Source organism: Homarus americanus, unplaced genomic scaffold (assembly GCF_018991925.1).
Source record: "Homarus americanus isolate GMGI-L3 unplaced genomic scaffold, GMGI_Hamer_2.0 scaffold40565, whole genome shotgun sequence".
Classification (NCBI taxonomy): Eukaryota; Metazoa; Arthropoda; class Malacostraca; order Decapoda; family Nephropidae; genus Homarus; species Homarus americanus.
Genome location: NW_024735503.1, coordinates 3,263,116 through 3,288,400, shown reverse-complemented (window position 1 = coordinate 3,288,400; position 25,285 = coordinate 3,263,116). Strand labels below are relative to the sequence as shown.

At 41.4% G+C, this 25,285-nt stretch overlaps 1 protein-coding gene across 1 annotated transcript in view; it reads right to left on the bottom strand.

Annotated features, from left to right (window-relative positions):
- Positions 1–456: 456 nt before the first annotated feature.
- The window catches only part of LOC121871146, a 43,634-nt gene continuing 18,805 nt past the window's right edge, over positions 457–25,285 (bottom strand). Inside the window, exons 5-9 of the mRNA XM_042373288.1 lie at positions 12,376–12,570; positions 11,753–11,952; positions 6,237–7,386; positions 5,612–5,772; positions 457–5,440 (exon numbers count right to left, since the gene is read on the bottom strand). Of these exons, the coding sequence (XP_042229222.1) occupies positions 5,218–5,440; positions 5,612–5,772; positions 6,237–7,386; positions 11,753–11,952; positions 12,376–12,570 (1,929 nt within the window). The 3' untranslated portion in view covers positions 457–5,217. The remainder of the gene's footprint in view (positions 5,441–5,611; positions 5,773–6,236; positions 7,387–11,752; positions 11,953–12,375; positions 12,571–25,285) is intronic.

The window sequence follows — 25,285 nt, the reverse complement described above, 5'->3', positions numbered from 1 at the left end:
GCGTGACTAAAGGGTGAGGGCACATGGGTATATGTAATTATGGTATCAAGCAATAGGAAGGAATAACAGTGAACAACTGCAGGCGAATAATAGCCCCAACATACAAATAAAATGGTTTATTAAAAGCACAAAAGGGTTATTAAAATGACGTTAGATTTAATGAACAATTATAGGAACTCAACTACAGGGTAAACTTATTTTGCACTGTGGCACTTAGGCCCAATTTCCACTTACACCACGACTGGATGTACAGTCACATTCAAGATTCTTCGAACACTGCTGGAGACAGCTGGCAACTCAAGGCCGTTTGTTTACTATACTACGTAGTAAAAATTATGAATGAATGTAAACGTCATCGGTGATTGGTTACTTAGTGCCCCGTTGCTTAATTAATGATTGGGCTTTGCTGTTTCGCATTATATTATGCCTTTCTGCTAGTATATACTGTTAATTTGATTTTAAAATTCATTGGGTTATAGTATAACCCAATGAATTTCCCCAGGAACTGTCAAACCAGAGCCGTACTTTATTATGTAATTTAGGACTAAGATATGTATTTATAAGGCATAAGGACACAATAAATAGGAAAGTGTTCATGTGAGAACCATAAGAAATCAAAGTGAAAATTAAAGATTGGAAACTGTAGGCCTAGTCAGTGAGAGACGTGAGGTTCCGCCCTTAGTGATGCCTCGACTTCTCACCAACACAGGTCAGTGCCCTTCATCGTGCTTTATTCAGCCCTAAAAAGACTTGTCTTGCAATTTTTACATCTTAAAACCTTGCCTGATGTTATAAAGTGAAGTCATAGCTTACTAGTGTGTGGTGATGAAAGCCCTTCAGGCATTATTCTTAGTGATGCCTCGACTTCTCACCAAACAGGACGCGTTCTGAGCGCCTTCTGGGCGTCAGCCATGACCACACTGTGAAGGCCACCCCATGTGAGGTGCGTCTGCTCACAGTGGTCATGCACCTTCACTGTGAATCTGTGGATACCCTACATATCACCACCCAGGATAGGAGAAAATCACTGTATACTTGAGAAGTTTCGCGGTCGCTACGTGGAGCGACTTCCTAATACCAGGCGTGGAACCAATACTGGTATGATTACCTGGGAAGTATCCCATCTGCTCATCAAGAGAAGTGTAATGAAAATAATAGTTGTTCTCCTGATGAAGACCAACTCTTTTTGTAATGTAACAGGTGATTTTATACTGATGGGTTTGGTGTTATAGTGAGAAGGAATGACCGAGGTAAGGAGGTCAGTGATTGTTATGAGGAATGAGTATGTTAGTGATACGCAATTAATGTAAGACGTATATTGATGGGCAGTGTAACTAAAATCATAGTTGTTCTTCTGAGGAAGGCCAACTCTTCTTGTATTTTGACGGGATGCAATATGTTTTACAAGGAATAAATTAGTTAAGATATGCTTGTTGTTTCACCCTTCTCCCAACTATCGATTTGGTCAATGAAAAACCCAACCCAATGCCTAGCTTACTCTGCCCGCTACCTAACGAGCTACATACTGTCCAGAGGGGGTCTGGTGGCAGCGACCTTAAAATTAAGAATAGAGTTAAGTTATCCCCTTAGAATTAATGACCCCAGAATTTGTTAGTATAGTATAAATGGTATAAGTAAGCTTTGATGTATAATAATGCAATTAATTAATAGAGTTGTTGGAAGTGAATAATTAAGGGAAATAAATAAATACCATTGTTATTATAGATTTGTATAAATTAGTCGTTTTATATTCGACCTCCATGCACTGGTAGCACTCACTAAACTGTATTAATATAATATAATCTAAGCAATACCAAACGTATAAGCACGAACGTGTCAGAGGAATCTGCGTCGTACGTTTGGCAGCTGCCGCTCAGGATATTAAGTATAGGATGGAATTCAGCATTTATTCGGGATTTATTTATTGATAAATTAGTTCAGTGTTCCTCTAATCATATGCTTAGCTAGAAAAAATAGTTAGGATATGGATTTAGCACAAAAAGAGCTGAAAACAGTAGGTTACAATTTATGGAAAAAAAATAACAGCTGATCTCGGTGACTTTAATTAATTAAACGGTTTCTTGCGGTAGCGGTATTGGTGGTGAGTAAATGATACAAAATACTGTATATTGATATTGGTAATTTTACACCTATTTGAATAGCCATTATGAAAATTGTTCGCGGAAATTAAGGAGAAATGACAATTACTTAGTCTGGTATAATATGTGATCTCGGTTAGAGGTGGGTACAAGTGACGTCACGAGTCTGGAGAGTTTCCGTTTTCCTTGATGCGTGAACAGACCTTATTCTATTGACCTTAAGAAGAATGTTGTGGTCGGCTATTTGACCATTAGGTAGAAATGTTCCTTCACACTTGTGAACCAGCTATTTTTTTCTTACCCCCTTCACTTACACCCTGCATACTTAGAGGACGGTATCGTCTTGTATGCGAGCCACTAAAGGAAGACGTTGGTATCTTAAAAAAAGGAACAAGATCGTGTCTATCACCCTGGTCAAAAGAGTAGAATCTGATGTGCTGAAGTACAAACACCCGGATTTTTTGTCTTTTCTGAATGAGCATTTTCCCTTCAAGATCTTAGAGATAGTCAAGTACTAATGAAGAAAAGTCGGATTATGTGAAGATTAGACAACCCCAGATTATTTCATCAGATGATTACACACCTTAACTCAAGTGAAATAAGCTGAGATATCTCCTTAACGTGACCCGAAAAGTCTTTAGAATGGACCAACAGTATACAGGTTGAGGGAGACAACACACCGTCACACCAAGGAATCATAAAAACATCAAACGAAGATTTATTCTAGTTTTAGAAAATTTAAAATCGTCATTCATACAACCATCATCAATTCAACTAACTTTATACAGTGAAGTTTGAGTTAGGATATAAAACTGCCTCAATATACGGTACACACTATGCTTCTCTAGCTGTTAAGAAATAATTGTTGTACTAATTAGTTCATTTTTATAGTTTGCACTTGAGTTCGCGAATCCAACGAAGCCATTGAGATTCAATAAAAAATAAGGGCAATTATTCCCTGGCGTCTGGTTGGTGTGTATCGTAATCTTCATCAGCCAATCAGATTCTAGGATTTACTAAAGGGAATCTCCTGCGCTTTAATGTGCACAACGTGTTGGATGAACTAGTGAAGAGACGCCAGCGAACCATCTTCCTCGACTCATTATAGAACCTCAAGGTCGAGCAGGGTTGTGAGGAACCAGATGCCATCCTGGGTCAGTTTAGATATACCATAAACTGAACGGAAAGCCTTCAGTTCAAGGGAGCCCCCGTCACACATTGCTGACAGCTGGCTGAGGTTATTGCTTGGAACTAGCCGAGGAAGCTTCTAAGCTTCCTAAGAGTGCTGCTAGGAGCGGCTGAGGGCACTAGAAATAGTCGGCCGAGGTCGATGATGAGAGTAGACTGTTGACAGCATGGTAACCTCTAGCGTCCAGCCTCTCTGGTGGTGTTGTGGCTGACCCTCGACGCCGAATAGATGTAAACATTCTAGCACTTTCAACTGTTCAACAGATCGCCCCCTTTCAGTGACTGTGTTTATCAGACCTCCCCACGGGGCTCAGATAACTCTTCCTCAGCCGTAGCTGCTGGAGATGTAACACTTCAGGATCTTCAGCTGACCAGTAAGCAGTGGGGACATTGGGGTTGGGGAAGAGGCTTCCGTTGGATGATATTTTGTGGATCTTGTCTGCCAAGAAAAAGTCCCCTGAAACTGAAGACGTTTGGAGAGTTGAGTACAGTGGTTTGTTTCGTATCTCACTCACGTTACGAGAAGTATCAGAGGTAATATATATGATTATTTCGATATCTGAGTGAAGGTTACGTCAGTTGTACTTTTATCACCTACGGTTATGCTAAGTGAGATAAAGATAAAGAGGCTGGATTTGAATTAAATACGAATTGATTTTACAAATAGAGGCGTACTGGTCATAGGTACATTAAATAATCTATTGGTATATAAGTATACAAAGGCTGACCGTCTGTTTAAGGGAATATGTAAAAGGCAGACAAGACCTGAAGCTTCGACAGCACATTGATGTGAGACCCGCCTGGTTCCATCCCACAATAATACTAAATATAATGCTGCCGACACTGGCAAATAATGAACACTTTATTGGCATGTTTTGAGTCCTCTCTCCCTCGCCTAATATTATTTGTGTATATAAAAACTGCAGTTTGAAAGCCAATTAATAAGCATTATCAGTTAATTTGGGCAATTTGTTTCTAATGATGCAATTATTTAGTTTTTTTTTTTTAATTTTTATATATTCCGTCTTCGCCCAAAACATATACTGTACACACTAGTGAGCACAAGTTTATGAAGTATTGTGTAACTTCTGAAGTCCTACATGTTCTTCCTCTTACAGTCTATGGAAATCGCATTAAAATACAGTATGTCCCTGTTTCAGTATACTACGCAACAGTACCTCTCCAGATGCTCGGGTATTGTGTGAAGCAAACTGTGTGGCCCGGTACTCGCTGTCTCACATCACCACACTTGGCCGAGTCACTACACGCACACCCACACAAATCACTTCAGAATCACACACGCCCAAAGGGACCACCGAGCGTTGTTATTATTACTCTTCAAATACCAGGGGTTTTAAGCGCATAAAAACGTTAGTTATTACACTACAGTAGTTCACCAACAATAAGAAATTCTGAGATATAACTGTGTTACCACCGAGCGTCTCACGGGAAGAGATTGAAAACATCTTACAGGCAGAACTTGGGAGTGCCTCACACCTTACAGGCAGAACTTGGGAGTGCCTCACACCTTACAGGCAGAACTTGAGTGCCTCACACCTTACAGGCAAAACTTGGGAGTGCCTCACACCTCACAAGCAGAACTTGGGAGTGCCTCACACCTTACAGGCAGAACTTGGGAGTGCCTCACACCTTACAGGCAGAACTTCGGAGTGCTTCACACCTCACAAGCAGAACTTGGGAGTGCTTCACACCTAACAGGCAGAACTTGGGAGTGCCTCACACCTTACAGGCAGAACGTGGGAGTGCCTCGCACCTCACAAGCAGAACTTGGGAGTGCCTCACACCTAACAGGCAGAACTTGGGAGTGCCTCACACCTCACAGGTAGAACTTGGGAGTGCCTCATACCTAGCAGGCAGAACTTGGGAGTGCCATACGCCTCACAGGCAGAGCTTGAGAGTGTCACATGCCTCAGAGGTAGAGTTTCTTGATGAGGGAGGTGTGAACGGGCTTGGGGGTGGGGGCGTGAGCCATGCCGTAGGTGGTGCGGAGCCTCATGTGGTCCGGGTACTGGTCCTGGCCATACCCCGCACGGTTGCAGAACGGAGAGCTGAGCGTGTTGATAGGCCAGTACCTTGGGGGTTCGTGGCGCGCCCGCAGCCTAGCGTTGTACCGCTCGCTCTGCCGCATGTACCTGTAGGAGAGGAAAGTGTCCATGGGTAATTGATAAAGTGGGTAATTATACGTTGCCGAATGTGCCAAACCTGCCAGTTAAATCACGTTAAGTTTTAAGACCTAATAAACGTTACTTAATAACTCTGACATCTGATGCACCTGTATCAAAAACAAAACTTGAGTAACTCACTTGGGCTTCTTGACATTAGACCCCTGATGCACCTTGCCAGCTTTAAAGGCAGGCTTGTAGTCTGAGGGACCCTGGAACTTCTTGGGCGGCTCCTCCATAGCCCGCACCTCACACGCCAGACAGTTTCGTGATCTTAGGTGACCCGGATGATTGTGACGCACCTGGGGGGGGGGGGATGCAAGACAAATGCAGTTAATTAAAAAAATGCCTGAAACTACGAAGATCAGAGGGGAGGGAGATAGGAATATTACTGGAATTATAGAAATATTGCAGAGGTTATAGGAACATATACAGGGGTCACGGGAAGACATACAGGAGTTACGGGAAATACAGTAGCCACGGCAAAATCTTTGGGGTTACTAAAGACGGGTAATTAAAGATGCATACATGCAGAGTTACAACCATAGAGTGCAAATTGCATAATAACGAAGTAAAAATAATATATCATCAGTGAGGTAGAACTTACATGTGTCAATTGAGTACTGTACACCCAACATATTGCTGCCCGCCCATGCTCACAGCACAGTGAGTGCCTTATATGTAGAGATGGCCCAGTCGCAAACCAAATTATGACGGCAGGAGAATTCGCTTAGTTTAGTATAAGATAATCGTCGTATCATCTTACCTTAGCCTCAGTTGGCTGACCGCCGTTGCTATCGTCGTCAGAAGACCTGACGAACGCTTCTGCAACTGGCTCCTCTGTCTGTGTCGCTGCCACAACCTGCCGCTTCTCCGCCGTCGTGCTTCTGTACGTGTGGTTTCCTCTTCCGGTATCTCGCAGGGGAACGGTGTGGAACACAGAATCCATTGTCTCCATAATAGCCAAAGGATCTCGAAACTGAGTTTCTGATCTCCCCTTGTCTTCGACTCGAGGGCTTGGAGGTTTAACTTTCCTCCGGGACCCCTGAGTCTCTATGCTTCTGCTGGATTCCTTAGATGACTTGGGCGAACGTTTTTCTACACCTGAGGATGCTATCCTAGACTTGGGCGTTGATTTAGGACTCTCTTGAGCCAGCCTCTGAGAGTCCATGGATATCCTACGACTGCCATTCTTGCTATCTGACGGTGCACTCCCGGTCTTGACGGGCATCTTGACGCTTGACTTCCCTGAGCTAGCCCTGGAGCCCACAGACGGCAGGCTGGCTCGAGAATCTCGAGACTTGGGAGTGCCATAACCTGACTCTGGTTCTGGGGGTCGTTGCCGTGATGAGGACGCTGATTCTTGGTTCATTTCGAGGCGTTCTAACTTTGATGCGAGTTCGCCAGTGTCTGGCCCGTCATTCCACGCCGTCTTGGGGATGTGAACTCCAGAATCCACAGAGCTGACGGACCGTGGGGTCGGAGGGTCACGTGATTTGGTCTTCTTCAGCGAGACCACCTCAATGGCCTCGTCTTCTTCCTCCTCCTCCATGATATTTTCTTTGAGGTCCCATTTAAGAGCGAATTCGATCTCTGGAACTTTCCTAATTATCTTGGCAGTTTTGGGGCGTTTTGGGAGTAGAGGCGGCTTTGTGGATGGGGCGGGCGAGGGAGCAGTATTTGGTCGTATGACTACATATTTGGTACAGTTGGTGGGCGCCGGATGGTCCACAAGACGGATGGCGAGAGCGCGAGACCCCGTCAGTTCCACCAGCTCCTCCTCTGGTCGGCGAGGCAGCAGAGCGTCCTCCACGGTGTCAGGAGGAAGATGTGCCGCCTCCTTCAGGATCTTCTCGGGGTTGGGAGTCGAAGCGATAGAACTGTGTGATCCACCCACTGACGACTTGCGAGAACTCCTGCAGTACAAACAAACATATAAGCTATAAAGTTAATGATCTTTGTGGCACTTACAGATAAATAATGAGGCAAAAGCTCTTGTTATATGGAACCTTTCATGATTCAACTTCTTCCTCGCGAAGAATTTGATGGAATTACAAAATTGTCGTCTAATGAAATCAGGACGTCCCGCATACCGACAAAACTTAAGATTCTTTACATACATCATCCCTAAGGTCACCCCAAGATTACCGTTTACAGCGGATAGATAAAACTGAACACTGAAACTTTTTTTGTATAGATTATACTGTAAGCTTACTGTATAACATGTATTAGTAAAAAAAAAACACTGATAAATTATAATTTGAGATAATGGCAAGATTGAATGCAAAAATTATAATTTTTTGACCGCAGGATCTCAATCAATTAAGGCGTGATACACACACACACACCTTCACACAGTGAGGTCCCAGGTGACCAATACGGTCAGACTTCGGCGAGCTCACTGATAACGACGGAGAAATGAGCAATAATTTGAATAAATATTTTTCAACAGTTTTCACCACCGAAAATTTAAACATGATACCCGAGGCACCGACTCTATTCAGAGATAGTGAAGAAAACAAATTAAGTGAGATAGTAGTGACTAGTAACGATGTTAGTAAGCAAATAGACAAACTAAAGCCTAATAAGTCACCTGGTCCCGATGAGATATTTGCCAGAGTATTAAAGGAATGTAAGGAAGAGCTTAGTATGCCCTTAGCAAAGTTGTTTAACATGTCATTAAAAACAGGTGTAGTACCACAATCCTGGAGGATAGCGAATGTAATACCGATTTTCAAGAAGGGGGATAGATCACTATCCTCTAACTACCGCCCAATCAGCCTAACATCAATAGTAGGCAAATTACTGGAAGCAATCATTTCAAACTCTATTCGAAATCACCTGGAGAAGCACCGATTGATCAATGATTCCCAGCATGGCTTCACAAGCGGACGTTCTTACCTAACTAATCTATTAACATTCTTTTCATCAGTTTTCGAATCGGTGGACGAGGGGCACAATTATGATGTGGTATATCTCGACTTTAGCAAAGCCTTCGACAGAGTCCCCCACGAAAGACTAATTAGAAAGGTAGAAGCTCATGGCATCAAAGGTAACATCCTTAAATGGATTAGGGCATGGTTACAGGACAGGAAACAGCGAGTGAGCATTAACGGCACTAAGTCCCATTGGAGCAACGTCACAAGTGGAGTTCCCCAAGGCTCAGTACTTGGACCATTATTATTTATTATATACATAAACGACATAGATATCGGCATTGACAGCAACATAAGTAAATTTGCTGATGACACTAAAATAGGACGTGTTATCAAATCTGACGAGGACTCGGCAAAACTACAGGAAGATCTAAAAAAATTTTTCGAATGGTCTGAAAAATGGCAGATGAAATTCAACGTCGACAAATGTAAAGTACTCAGTATAGGAGATGTAAACAGGGAAACCAGATACCAGATGAACAACGATGCCATAGAGAAATCCGACGGCGAGAGAGATTTAGGAGTAATGATAAGTAGGAACCTTAAGCCAAGTAAACAATGTGTTTTTGCTCGTAACAAGGCTAGTAAAGTACTTGGGTTCATACAAAGGAGTGTTAGTTACAAGACTAGCGAGGTCATCCTAAAACTGTATCTTGCTCTTGTGAGACCACACCTGGATTACGCAGTTCAGTTCTTGGAAAGAATTCAGAGGAGAATGACAAGACTAATCCCGGGCATTAGGAACCTTGAGTATAGAGACAGGTTAAAGCATCTTAATTTGCACTCCCTTGAGAGACGTAGAGCGAGGGGCGACCTGATAGAGGTGTATAAGTGGAAGGCAGGGCTAAACAAAGGGGACATTACAAAGGTACTCAAACTATCCAACCAGGAGCGAACTCGTAACAATGGTTTTAAATTAGACAAATTTAGATTTAGGCGTGAAATAGGTAAACACTGGTTTGGAACAGAGTAGTGGATGAATGGAACAAGTTACCAAATATCATCATTAACTCGAATACGCTGAATTGCTTCAAACATAGGTTGGATGCTCATATGAGCAATAGGGGTTGGGTGTAAACGGGACTGCCCAGTATGGGCCAATAGGCCTGCTGCAGTTTCCTCCATTCTTATGTTATGTTCTTATGTACCTAGTGATAATTCCCCTGAGACTCCACGATAGAGAGGCCTGGGACCACACTTTACCCACTTGAGTGAGTGAAGTCTTGTGACAACAGACCAAGTGGTGTCCCCATGATGCTACGACACCACGTAGTGAATGAGTTGCTATAGCATCATGTGAAGTTCCTCAAAACACCGTCTGTGAGGGAATTACTACACCAAGTGATAAGAACATAAGAACAAAAGAAAATAAGGAGTCTGCAATAGGCCGGTTGGCCTGTGCATGGCAGCTCCTGTCGAGAGTTACTACCTCTCTCTATCATCCATGAATCTATGTAGCCTCCTTTTGAAACTTTCCAGAGTTCCAGCACTTACTACAAAGTTGCTAAGCTTGTTCCACTCGTCCACCACCCTATATGTGAACCAGTTTCTTCCTATCTCCCTCCTAAACCTAAACTTATCCAACTTAAATATGTTGCTTCGAGTCCTATCCTGCTCGGATATTATAAGAACTTTATCTATATCCCCTTTATTGATTCCTTTCACCCACTTAAATACTTCTATCATATCGGCCCGCACTCTTCGTCTTTCTAGGGAATGCAAGTTAAGTTTCTCTAACCTATCCTGATATGGAAGGTTTCTAAGTCCCGGAATCATTTTTGACATTCTTCGCTGCACCGACTCTAGTGAATTGATATCCATTCTATAATAAGGGCACCAGAACTGAACCGCATAATCGAGGTGCGGCCTGACTAGCGCAAGATATCGTTGCAATAAGACCTCTTCACTCTTATTATTTACACTTCTAGATACAAAACCCAATACTCTGTTTGCCTTATTTCGAACATTAACGCACTGTTTTCTAGGCCGTAGGTCCGGGCTTTTAAGTACCCCTATGTCTCTTTCACAAGTCGACTTCTCTAGGTTGATGTTGTTAAGGCTGTATACATTATCAGTATTTGTTCTTCCAATATTAAGTACGCTGCACTTGCTGGTGTTGAATTTCATTTGCCATTTTTCAGACCACCCCTGCAGTTTATTTAGATCCTCCTGTAATGCATTTGCATCCTGCCCTGAATTAATCTGCCGCCCTATTTTGGTGTCATCCGCAAACTTGCTTATGTCGCTGCTGATCCCAGTATCTAGATCATTTATGTAGATTATGAACAAGAGTGGGCCTAGTACTGACCCCTGGGGAACCCCACTGGTTACACGGCCCCACTCAGATTTAACACCATCTGCGCTGACCCTCTGCGTTCTATCGGTGAGCCATGATTTTATCCAACTTAAAACTTTCCCCTCGATACCATGAGCCTTAATTTTTCTCAGAAGCCTCTGATGCGGTACTCTGTCAAATGCTTTGCTAAAGTCTAAGTAAATAACATCGTAATTTTCGTCATTATCTACTACTCGAAGACTTTCCTAAAAAACGTCAGCAGATTTGTTAGACAAGATTTTCCCTTTAGAAACTCATGTTGAGAGTCGTAGATTAATTTGCTTTTCTCTAGATGCGATCGGATGCTATCTGCTATAATTGATTCAAGAAATTTCCCCACTACTGACGTCAAACTGATCGGCCGGTAATTTGACGCTGATGCTCTGTCTCCCTTTTTGAATATGGGTACTACATTTGCCTGTTTTCACAAGTCTGGCACAACTCCGGTGCCTAATGATTTTGTAAATAAATTTACGAGGGGTCCGCTAATCTGTTCCCTACACTCTTTCAAGACTGTGAGGGAATTACTACGCCATGTGATGCCCCTCATACACCGTCTGTGAGGGAATTACTACACCACATCAGGCCCTCATAACACCATCTGTGAGGGAATTACTACATCATCAGGCCCCTAGTAACACCATCTTTGAGGGAATTACTACACCACGTCAAGCCCCTCATAACGCCATCTGTGAGGGAGTTACTACACTGCGTGTATGCTGTTCAACACCTCAGCTCACATGATCTACGTGTGTAAACATTAATCTGTATGTTCACTGTATATTCCTTCACCTTTCTCTAATGAAGGCTTTTGTTAAACCACCAATGTATGTAATAAGTCATTTATGTCCAATGTATATTTTCAGCCTTCGGGCTGCAAACTTTTTCAATAAACCGTTTATTATTATTATTATTATTATTATTATTATTATTATTATTATTATTATTATTATTATTATTATTATTATTATTATTATTATTATTATTATTATTATTATTATTACAGCTTACCTGACAGACGGAGGATTGGAGACTTTGGGTGGTCTCCTGAAGGAAGCAGGGGTGATGGTGCCTTGGGTCCTGTCAGCTTCCTGGGGCGGGTCCTGGTGCTGTAAGGGGTCGTCCTCGGCGTCACTGCTTCGGGGCGCCCCAGACAGTAGCCCCTCTCCTGTGATCTGCAGCCCTCCTCCCTCACCCTCACCCACATCCTCCTGCAGACCACCACACAGGGTACAGTGGTAAGTGATTAGTTAGGATCGATAATAATAAGTAACTGATTAAATTTGACAGTGACAAAATAAAAATAATATTGATAAATGTAAGGATAATGAAACTACTACTGCTGCTACTACTACTTCATATTCAGCCTTCATGAGGTGAGGTTGTACTAGGTGCTACTCTGCGAAGGCGGCCATGGTTTCTGCCTGGCCGGTCTGTCGTCCCTCATCCTCCCACCAACAATACAGTGCAAAGATTGATGATAAACCGCAACTGATGTACAAAAGTGATAATTTCAACTCAAAAGGAATAGAAATAAGTATTAGACAGTGACAAGTCGATGCTCCGTGGTTAGTGCTGACAACCCATCCAGACCTGACCACTAACACCAGATATAAGGACTTTCTACAGTATACCAAGTGAGAAACGAGGGCTCTCAACTCCATCAGGTGAGAAACGAGGGCTCTCAACTCCACCAGGTGAGAAACGAGGGCTCTCAACTCCACCAGGTGAGAAACGAGGGCTCTCAACTCCACCAGGTGAGAAACGAGGGCTCCCAACTCCATCAGATGAGGAACAAGAACCCTATCCCACACTGTGAGCTGTGAGACCTAAGCTACCAGTACCACGTGATGTGAGTGTATACAAGTGCAGATTGTCACCAACAGGAGACTAGATCTGCGACTATTGTAGGTGTGAAACCTGTACCGCGGGAAGGTGCCACTATGAACTACAAAGGCAGTTTACATGACCGGCTGTCCTGTAACCACCCATATATATATATATATATATATATATATATATATATATATATATATATATATATATATATATATATATATATATATATATATATATATATATATATATATATATATGCAAGTAAATCAATGGTGGTGCCAGGTTATGCTGATAACACAAGGAAAGAAAACACGACTCGTGTTTTCTTCCTTGTGTCCATTATATATATATATATATATATATATATATATATATATATATATATATATATATATATATATATATATATATATATATATATATATATATATATATATATATATATATATATATATATATATATAGGTAGTAGGTAGTAGGCAGCTACCAAACAGGGAGGTACTACCACCTGGGAAGATATTGGAAGCATAATGTGTTGTCTAACGGTAGACACTGCTGCTATATGGCATCACAAAATTGTGACCAAGTCCCAGGTTGCTGATCTATCTTTCTGCCTCATTTACACACAATTGCAGGGTCTCAACTGGTTCTCTTACTATCTTACTATTGACAACACCACAACTGAAACCGTACTCATTCTTGATCTGTTTTATTCGTTCTATTTTATTCTCCTATGTCAGTTGACATTAATACTGAAGCGGGGCCTTCTTGGATGGGTCCCACTGGTCGGGAAGGTTGTGGACCCCAGGGCCGACCTGATCATCATCAAGCTACTGGGGCCTCAACTGACGTCACCGCGGTTGCTGGAGGAACGGCTTTTTTCACACTTAATTTTTCCAACATTCGCGGACTGAGATCCAATTTTTCTTCTGTGGAGCACCATCTATCAACCTCTTCCCCCGACCTCTTACTACTCTCCGAACTTCAACTGACCAAAGCAGCTTCACCCAAACCTTTTCAAGTCTCTAACTACAACCTTTATACCTACTTCCGTTCTAAGGGAGGTGTATGCGCCTACTGCAACACACGTACACCTATAGCCCGATTCCCGGATCTTGAATCTCCCCTTTATGATGTCATCTGGCTCAAAATATCTCTACCTACTGTGACTATTTTTCTTTGTTTCCTATACTGTTCTCCCAACTCTACCAACTATTTCGAACTCTTTGACTATCTCACTTCTTGCCATGAGTCGTTGCTATCCACACACCCCAACACCGAGATCCTCTACCTAGGGGATTTCAATGTACATCACAGAGAGTGGCTTGGCTCTGCAAGGGATGACCCAGGTGGAGCTGAGGCACTCTCTTTTTCCTTACTTAATGATTTGGAACAAATAATCAAACACCCTACACGCGTTCCTGATCGACACGATCAACTTGCTAACATTCTTGATCTTTGTTTTACCTCTAACCCCTCACACTATTCATACTCAATTTTTGCCCCCTTAGGGTCTTCTGATCACAACCTTATTTCTATTAAATCAAACTGGGCACGACCACCTCCCCCACCCCCCTCTAAACGTCAACTATGGCACTATCGGAGGGCAAGCTGGCAATCCTTGCGAGAATTCTTCACCGACTTTCCTTGGGATGAATGTTGCTTTTCCACTCGGGACGCCTCAGTATGTGCTGACAGCATTGCTGGGGTTATACAGGGCGGTATGAGTGCATTTATCCCATCTTCTACCAAAACTTTCACATTACAATCATGGTTTGATCGCTCCTGCTCTCTTGCTTGCAGGGTGAGAGATAGGGCATATCGAGCTATGAAACTATCTCCTTCTCCTATTACCCACACCTCTTTCATTACTTCTAGGAATCGTTGTAAGGCTATTCTTCGTAGGGCCAAGCGGAATTTTATTAAAAGAAAGACTGCTGTCCTGACTAATTCTTCCTCTAGTAAATCCTTCTGGTCCTTAGCTAAAAACATCTGTAACAACTTCTGCACGCCTTCTTTTCCTCCCCTCTTCCGTCCCAATAACTCTATAGCCAACTCTCCCCCTGAGAAAGCCAACCTCTTTGGCACCTTATTCTCCTCTAATTCCACCTTAGACGATTCCCACTCTACCCCTCCTACCCCTGCACCTCCTACTGAACCTATGCACTTTCCTATAATCTCCACTCGCAGGGTTGCCGGTGTGTTATCCAGGTTGGATGTGAGTAAGGCGCATGGACCGGACGGAATACCCCCTCGTGTTCTGAGGGAGTGTGCTGAAGCCCTGGCCCCTGTGCTTGCTCGCCTCTTTCACCTTTGCCTCAAAACCAAAACTTTTCCTTCTTCTTGGAAGCATGCCTTGGTTCAGCCCATCCCGAAGAAGGGTGACCATTCTAATCCCTCTAACCATCGCCCCATTGCCCTAACTTCATCCCTCTCTAAGATTCTCGAAACTATCTTGAACTCCCATTTTCTCCGTCACCTTGAACGCCTTTCTCTTTTGTCGGATCACCAGTATGGCTTTCGCCAGGCGAGATCTACTGGTGATCTGCTCTCCTATTGCACCCATCTTTGGTCATCCTCTCTTAGGGATTATGGGGAAACTTTTGTCGTGGCCCTCGACATCTCCAAAGCATTTGACAGGGTATGGCTCAAGTCTTTGCTATCTAAACTTCCCTCTTTTGGTTTCTCTCCCCTACTTTGTTCTCGCATCTCTAGCTTCCTTGAGAATCGATCCATGGCAGTTGTTGTCGAGGGATCGATTTCTCGCTCTTTCTCTACCAATAGTGGTGTCCCACAGGGTTCTGTTCTTTCACCAACTCTCTTTCTTCTTTTTATCAACGATTTATTTCACACTGCAACTAATTCTATCCATTCTTACGCCGATGATTCTACTCTTCACTCTTCCTCACATTTTCCCCTTCCTCCTAACTCTCAAACTAGATCTGTTTCTAGAACTGATATCATTACTTCTATCAACGCGGATCTGTGCAGCATCTCTGAATGGGGAGATACAAACTTGGTTAAGTTCAATAGTAACAAAACTCAATATTTACCAATTACACTTTGTAAAGAAGACGATCTCCCACCAATTACATTTCAGGACGCTATCATCCCCCCAAATTCTGAAATAAATATGTTAAGCCTCACCATTTCCTCCAGTATGTCCTGGAAATCACACATCCTTAGTATAACTAAAGCTGCCTCCCGAAAGTTGGGAATGCTGTACAGATGCCGCAGCTACTTCACTCCTGAGCAGTTGCTCCAAGTATATAAGGGATTCATTCGTCCTAACTTGGAGTACTGCTCTCATATCTGGGGTGGCTCTTCTTCTGTCCAACTATTAGATAGGGTGGAATCAAAGGCATTTCGTCTTATTAACTCTCCTCCTTTAGTCGACAATCTCTCTTCCCTTTCTCTTCGCCGCAATGTTGCTTCACTCTCTCTCTTTTACAGGTACTTTAACGGGCAATGTTCAGGTGGATTTGGCATCCTGTGTACCGCCGGCAAGGCCGTGGGTTCGTAACACACGTCTTGCCCGCGGTACCAGTCACACGAGAATAACCCGTTATAGTACCTCCTTCTTTCCTCACACAGCCAAACTGTGGAATGCTCTGCCTTCTTCTGTGTTTCCATGCTCTTACAATCTGTCTCACTTTAAAAAGCTGGTTTTCCGGCATCTTCGTGGTGTAGATTAATACAGTATAACCTTTTTTTCTATATTTTCAATTTCTTTCCGTTCTTTTTTTTTCGCCCCCCAGGCTCCGTTGTGGGTCGTTTGACCTGTGCTAGGGTGGGCTAATTCCCATATATATATATATATATATATATATATATATATATATATATATATATATATATATATATATATATATATATATATATATATATATATATATATATATATATATATATATATATATATATATATATATATATATATATATATATATATATATATATGTAATATTCAGAAATTTCAGAGTAATTTCAAACGCCACGCCATTGGCGATACTGAGCTTTCAAGGTCGTCTGAGGGAAGAGAGCGCTCCCAGAACATAGTGAGAGGTTGTGGAACTAGGCCTATATGATATTAAATATAATTTGCCGAATTAATAATGATGAGATTCATGAAGTTAAGGGACTATTATTGAATTTGGAATTATTATAGATCGTTTATCAGTCTGAATAATGTTACGGGTGTCCCAAGGAGTTATTAGTTAGGCGGAAAATATGTCACGTAGGCCTAAGCTAGCGCCTTGGAGAGACGCGACGCTGGCTGGTCCTTAGTCACGTGGAAGCATTCGGTCCAGCAAGACGTCCCTGCGCGTCCGTCACAGAAATAGTCACGTGGCCTAGTCACCTGTGCTGCACTATTGCAGTATAACAAGTAAGTCTCATTCGATCTCAGACAGGGTTTAGATAGGGCAGTGATAAAGTTAACAAGAGCTAACAGTGAGTTCATTTTAGGGTTTCCGTCAGAACCCACTTGACCGCGAGTTTGACTGCAAGAAATTGACTGCGAGAGATTGACTGCCGTTTGAGACTGCCGTTGATGATTGAGGGTGGCGAAAGTCGCCGTTGGACCGATCAGTGTAGGCCTGTCACTGTTTAGCGGGATATCAAAGGATCTCTTGAGTGAATCTAGCCGTCTGGGTGCCCAGCTGACGACGGGACGATCGTTGGGGTCATCAGCTCTCCTCTACCTCGGCTCACAACACCACATGTCTCAAGCAGCTTAGTGAAACCCTCTTGCTAACGGGAAGCTAAAGCTTCTCTCAACTGTACAAGGTCTGATTGGCTCACTCCCTTCCGCTTCATGGATGTACTGGGGGTAAAGTGAATCCAGCTGAGTGATACAGGGCCGCACACTGGGGCCAAGAGTCAGTGGGGTTTAGAGGTACACTTTCCAAGGTAGAGAAAGGCTGATTTGGGCCTTAAACTACGGGTGCCTGTTGGTTGTGCCTTAAACGACTATGGAGTGCAGGTGGAATCTGTGTGTGTGTTAGGTTAGGAAGCATGGTTCACGGGTATTGGTGGACTCGGTAACTTCTTAATAATAGTGATAATATTTTTGTGTGTAGTTAATACTATTTTTCAGTTACTGATGTTGTCTGGCTGTGTGTAGTTAATATTTCTTAAATAATTTTGATAGTATGGTTTTTTAATGTTGTGTCACTAATTGATGCTAGAGAATGAGGGAACTGTTTTTCAGATGAGGTTCCTCCTCTGTTGTAAGTGATACTGTGATTTAGTTCCTTTAATGCATGTAATATTTCTTTATAATTTCAATCTCAGGTATAACCTTTGTTCCTCAGAGTAGTGTTTAAGTTAGGTTAGGAGGTGTGCATCTGTTGGGGTAGTACAATTTTGTGGAGTGCCCTGAAGGCCTACTCAGGGTGGAGTTAATAAGTTGTTATTTTTTTATACCATTTTCGCAGTGGTGGATATTATTTTGTGAAAACCCTTAAGGCCTGTTTCATGTGTGCAAGCAACACTTCTTAATACTTTGAATTTATTGATGTCTAATGAGGCATTGTATGAGTTTCTAATAATTTCAATATCATGTATAACTTTTATTCCCCAGAGTAGTGTTTAAGTTCAAGTTAAGAGGTGCGCATATTGGTGTACCATTATTTGATTGTGTTGTAGTGTTGGAGGGAATATAAGTGTCTAAATTTTACAGTGTGTCTCATTCATCCCAGTCACAGACGCTATCCTTCCACGGGTCACGGACAATTCATTTTGTTAGTAAATTTAAGTGCTCTTGTGCTGGTTCGGGATTTCTCACAAAGGGGCGCTTCCACTGCCATTACCATCTAATAATCTTTAATAAACCCCAAGTCAAGTGAGAAAATAAAGTCCAGTGATTCCGACCGGTATACATATATATATATATATATATATATATATATATATATATATATATATATATATATATATATATATATATATATATATATATATATATATTTCATTAGCCCAATAAAGCACGCGGAGTTCTACATACATCAACACCTCAACCCGCCAGGATTCGAACCCTCGACCCATTGCGTGGGACCAGGGTTCGAGTCCTGGCTGGTGAGGTTGTTGATTATATGTTCAAAGTCCGCGTGTTACATGGACTAAAAATGAAATATGTATATGTATATATATATATATATATATATATAAATATAAATATATATATATATATATATATATATATATATATATATATATATATATATATATATATATATATATATATATATATATATATATATATATATATAGATATATATGCAAGTAAATCACTGTAGGTGCGCGTGATCTAGGTATATGCTGATAACCACAAGGAAAGAAGAAAACACGAAGTTCCCAAGCGCTTTCGTGTAATTCACATCTTCAGGGGTGAGTACAGACTAGAGAGAGAATTACAAATCAAGGTGTATATATACAGAGAAGGGTGAGACCAGGTCCACAATGGTCAGGTATTAGGTAATGACCCTACTAATCTTTAAATAGCACACAACGGTTGGTGGTCAGGTCAGATGGTCAGGTGACCCGGCCTTCTCACCTGGTCACAAATCTTCTTAATTACAAAATTGTCCAGCTTGTACATGCCGTTACTCAAATTCATGTTGAATGCTTCGGTATGTTTAATAAGACTAGATTCTATGATGTTCCTACTATCAATTGAATTACATGGTAATATTGAGGAGGCATTATCCCAGTCAATGCAATGCTTGTTATCCCTCAAATGAACAAACAGAGCATTGGATTCCTGGCCTGTCCTAACACTGTATTTGTGTTGTTTAATTCTAGATCACGCGCACCTACAGTGATTTACTTGCATAAATGGATTCCACGCGCCACTTCTTCATCCTCTCTACAAGCTGTCCTGGACTGTCTCATTTCGTTACTGAATACTCCTCTTCGATGATCAAGGCCCACAAATTGAAAATACGTTTGAAATTTCTCCAGACATGCCTCAGTGAAAAAGTTATGCCTAGATCAATCCTCCCACAACGTGTCCTGAAGATGTCTGACCGCCCCTTTGATGAGTTCCAAGAAATCATCCTTAAGAAACATTTTGAAATAAAGAAAATTGAAGTGGATGAAGCCTTCCGTATTGTAAGACAAAAAAAGCGTGCTTTTAATATGACCATACCGAGTTATTGGAAAAAGTTCATGTTGGACTACTGTTTTGATAACCTGAGACGTGAGCGTTCTGATCTTCAAGCCAAGATAGACCACAAATTGGCACTCCTTATTAGAAATAGTGATTGGACTAAGGATGCCAATAACAACTGTGTAGTGAATCTCTCCTCTAAACAACTAGACAATGATACCTTGTGTGCCCTCGGCTATGGTTTAAGTTTTGATGGTTCTAACAAGGGAGTCGACAGTGTTGACATAGCCAGAGCATTTTGCAATTTGGAGAAATTCAGTAATTTGACAAGTGAAGAAGTGAACATGTGTAAAGGTGTTGTGTATGCATCTATGTCCAAGCCTTGTGTTCCAAACTGTCCAGAAAGATTCACCAAAGCAATCCAAGCCCATAAGAAAAATAAGGATCTACATGTCACTAAAGCAGATAAAGCCAACGCAGTAGTGATTTTAAACAAAGATGACTATATCTCTAAAATGAATGACCTTTTATGTGATACTACAACATATTCTAAACTCATAAATAATCCTCTCAACACTGTCAACACCCAGTTCAACAAAAAACTGAAGTCCCTATTGAGAGGCAAAGCTACTCTCATTAAACATCTTACTTCAACGTCCCCTCCACTGCCATACATGTACGGTGTAATCAAGACCCACAAGCCCAATAACCCAGCAAGACCCATCATTAGCTCAGTTGGGTCAATCTCTTATAAACTATCTAAATGGTTAGTTTCTTTACTAAATCCCCTAGTTGGCAACATTTCTAACTCCAATATCAAGAATAATATGGATCTGGTTGATAAACTCAATAACTTACACATTAATCATGATTTTAAACTGGTCAGCTTTGATGTAACATCACTCTTTACAAAGGTCCCAATTGATGATTTACTAGAGTTCCTCATAGATTCCCTGGATGACATTTCACTGCCCGTCTCGAAAGACGACTTCATCGAACTCATCAAACTATGTATTAAGGATTGCAAATTCGAATTCAATTGGGGAATATTATGCTCAAAAATTTGGAATAAGAACATAAGAACATAAGAAAGTGGGATACTGCAGGAGGCCGACTGGCCCATACAGGGCAGATCCCTTTCACACCCATCCCAGTACTTCCATGTGCCTATCCAACTTCGTCTTGAAGCTCCCTAGCGTCCCCGATCCTACTATAGCACTCGGTAGCCTATTCCACATACCCACAACTCTATTACCAAACCAGTGCTTGCCTATATCCTTTCTGAATCGTAATTTATCTAATTTAAAGCCATTTGTTCTAGTTATTTCGTTATTACTGAGCTTCAGAACATCTTCCATTTTACCCTTGTTAATCCCACTTACCCACTTGTACACCTCTATCATATCTCCCCTAACTCTACGCCTCTCTAATGAATGTAAGCCTAAGCTTTTCAGTCTTTCTTCATGGAAGGTTTCTAATATTATGGATCATTTTTGTCATTCTTCTTTGTACTCTCTCCAAAGAATCTATGTCCATTCTATAATAAGGACACCAGAACTGGAACCGCATAATCCATGTGTGGCCTCACTAATGCTAGGTAAAGTTTCAAGATAACGTCAGCAGTTCTGTTACTCACAGACCTAGATATGAACCCAAGAATCCTGTTTGCCTTGATGGAACGCTAATACATTGTTTTCTAGGTTTCAAGTCATTGCTAACAAATACACCTTGATTTTTTTCACAAACTGAGTTTTCTATTTCCGTGTTACCTAGTTTATACTTAACGTTTGTATTCGTCTTCCCTATCTGTAGTACCTTGCATTTATCACTATTAAAATTCATTTGCCAGTCTACTGACCACTCATGTAAGGTATCTAGATCTCTTTGAAGGTGTTCAGTCACTGTCTGAATTTATCACTCTCCCCATTTTGGTATCATCTGCAAATTTACTAATCCTACTAGTTATACCTAAATCAAGATCATTAATGAATATAACAAACAGCAGAGGGCCTAATACAGATCCCTGGGGAACTCCGCTTTTGACCCCACCCCAGTCTGACTTAAATCCATTTATGCTGACTCTTTGTTTCCTATCAGTTAACCATGACCCTAATCCATTTTAATACTGATCCACCTATTCCATGTGCTTCTACCTTCCTTATCAATCTCTCATGAGGGACTCTATCGAATGCTTTACTGAAATCTAAATAAATTATATCATATGACTTATCATTATCTGCCGCTTCAAATACTTCTGAGAAAAAGCTAAGCAAATTTGTGAGACAAGAACGTCCCTGGGTGAACCCGTGCTGAGAAGAATGAATTAAGTTGAATGTTTCAAGGTGGCTTCTGATTTTTGTAGCAATAATTGACTCTAGCAACTTGCCTATGATTGACGTGAGACTAATGGGACGGTAATTTGATGCTATTGATCTATCACCCTTTTTGAAAATCGGAACTACATTTGCAAGTTTCCAAACGCCTGGCACTAGGCCGATTCTAATGACTTATTAAATAAAACTGCTAATGGATTACTCAACTCATCTCTACATTCTTTTAATATTACTAGCATATACCTCGTCTGGACCAGGCGATTTATGAGACTTCAGTTTATTAATTACTTTAAGCACATCGTTACTAGTAATATTGATATTCATCAACATATTTTCTATACTGTAGATTTATAACCACCTTATGAACTTCTGGGAGGAAACTGTGCTAGGTTTCATTTTGTGAATCTGGGCGAAAATGATATTTGCGTACTACACATTTCTAACTCATCATCAGTCATTTCTCCTGTAAACCCAGTTTTAAGGGGACCTATTGTGTCTCTAACCTTTGGTTGCCCCAGTTGATAAAAAGCTTTGGGGTTATTTTTCGATTCGTTTGCTACCTTGATTTCATAACCCTCCTGTTATTTTCTCGAACAGGACAGCATTTGGTGGGATATAGGCACCCTGAAACCTGATGCCTTCATCATCACTTGCAGAGGGTGTAGGTTATGTATCTAAGCTACTGTGCCGAGTAGCAACCTTGTATATAAGCTACTGTGCCGAGTAGCACCTATGTATATAATTACGTTCCTCAGAAAGCTCCTCGCCCTACAGGACCTCTGAGCAAGCTACTCCTCACCTAGTAACTCCTTAGCACTGCATTGACTATATATATATATATATATATATATATATATATATATATATATATATATATATATATATATATATATATATATATATATATATATATATACAAAAAACATTGAGTTTCTATTCTGCCTCATTCTGAGTGGAGATATCTACATGTACGTACGTTTGTGTGCCCATACAAAGAGACAATAGACAACTAAGAATTGACAACTGTACATACAGTACCTACCAGTACTATCACCCCTTCATTACATACCACTACCACCACTACCTACCACCACCACATACTACCATTACCACCTACTAGTACTTTCATCATTATCACTATCAGTACATACTAGTACTACCACCAATGCCGCCACCTACCACTATTGCTAACAACAATTACCTTTACCCCTACCACCACCTACCACAAATACCACCATCAACTACCACCACCTTTACAATCACTTTCCTACTATCACCATCAACTATCACCACCACCGCCAACTACCAGTACCACTACTAACCCCTCTACCACTACCACCACCACTTCAAAATCCACCACTACCATCATCACCCGTAAGCACTAGCGTAGCTGAGGGGGCGGGGGGGCGGTCCGCCCCGGGCGGCACTTTGGGGCGGCACTTTGGGTCTGCTCATCACCCATATCTGCAGCTACTGGAGACGTTAATCCTTCCCTTTGTATCGGCGGCAAGTTAATCCTTGTCGTGTCTGACCTAACACCTGACCCACATCATCACGGCCACGTCATGAGCTACGTACACCCTTGCTATGCGCCCCCCCCACACACACACACAACCTGTAACCTGTTGAGGATTAGGAAACAACTTCAAACAAGTACGCCAGTGAGCTCATGTGTGTGGGTCAGGTGTTAGGTCAGACACGACGAGTTAACTTGCCGCCGATACAAAGGGAAAATTAACGTCTCCAGTAGCTGCAAAACCATGCAGTCTCGGGTCATATCAGTTCATGTACAGCCGACCAATCCACCAGTTACAAGCAATTCACTTCAGTTCTCCACAAGTCTCCATCGTGACAAGACGAGGGAGGCTAGACGACTTTTAAGTTCTCTTGTGTTTTCGATCCAGTTATTTACTTCGTTGGAAGACATAATACTATAAGGTAAGAAATATTAAAGTATTGGTTAAAAATATTGATGTGACTTTTGCTGCGGTACTGAGATTAAATATTAAGATTTTGTTTCACAGCATTGCGATTTTATACTAAGACACTATCCTCACTGGGGTACAGACAAAAGCCCCCGACAAAAGCCACCCAGACAAAAGCCCCCAGACGAAGCCACCCAGACAAAAGCCCCTACTTTGATCGGGGTGGCTTTTTACATCTGTTTTAAGGCAAACTATTTAATATATATATATATATATATATATATATATATATATATATATATATATATATATATATATATATATATATATATATATATATATATATAAAAGAGTGAGTCACTGTGCAATATGTATTTTTGTAGGGTCACGGGGGGCAACTCAAGGGCCCCCGGGCATACACACTCTAGCTACGCCACTGCCCGTAAGGGGTAAAATAATGTTATACTTGTTTACTACCGAAATCTTCGTCTCCATGAACTTCACTGCAACTGTTAATACTCTAATACGTTTTGTGATACCTGGTGTTTACATTGGTACAGTGTTATATCTTGTATATTGTAACCTGAGATGCAATTCTGCGTAATACATCATTTTATTTTGTTTTTGTATTGGTATTATCATCATCATCATCATCATCATCATAATTATTATTATTATTAGTAGTAGTAGTAGTAGTAGTAGACGCGGGGACAGCGAGCTTTCTTCGACATCAGGATTTTTGATCCATGGCCGCTTGTCACCGTAACCTAGCTCTCAATGCTGCACACAGGAGGAACGAGAACGACAAGAGAAGGGCATATGGGGAGAGAATTCAAAACGTTGATCAAGGCAGCTTCACTCCTCTAGTGTTTACAACTTCTGGTGGGATGGGCCCAAGTGCAAGATGTTTCTACGCCAGACTCGCGGAGTTGATCTCGAACAGAGCAGCAGCCCAGTTATGTTACAGCCTGGATGAGATGTCGACTGTCCTCTCTCTCTCCTTCGGTCGGCTTTGCTCTGCCTCGGGAACGAGCTTCTGCCCCTACTCCGACAACTGCTGCAGATATTGACTATGAGGCTACAGTCACTGAATGCCGCATAGATCTGCGGCTCAACTAATTACACAGATAGGATAGCTTCTTATGTATTAGGATATTTAATATTAAGGTAAATAAATGGTGGCGAAGGTGTGGCTATTGGGGAGGCTGGAGGCCACGAAAAAAAGTAGTAGTAGTAGTAGTAGTATTTGTATTATATTAGTATTGTTATTGTTGTTATTATTATCATTATAGTAAAACCTTTGGATCATAGGTTATCGTACATTAAATCTTTAGTA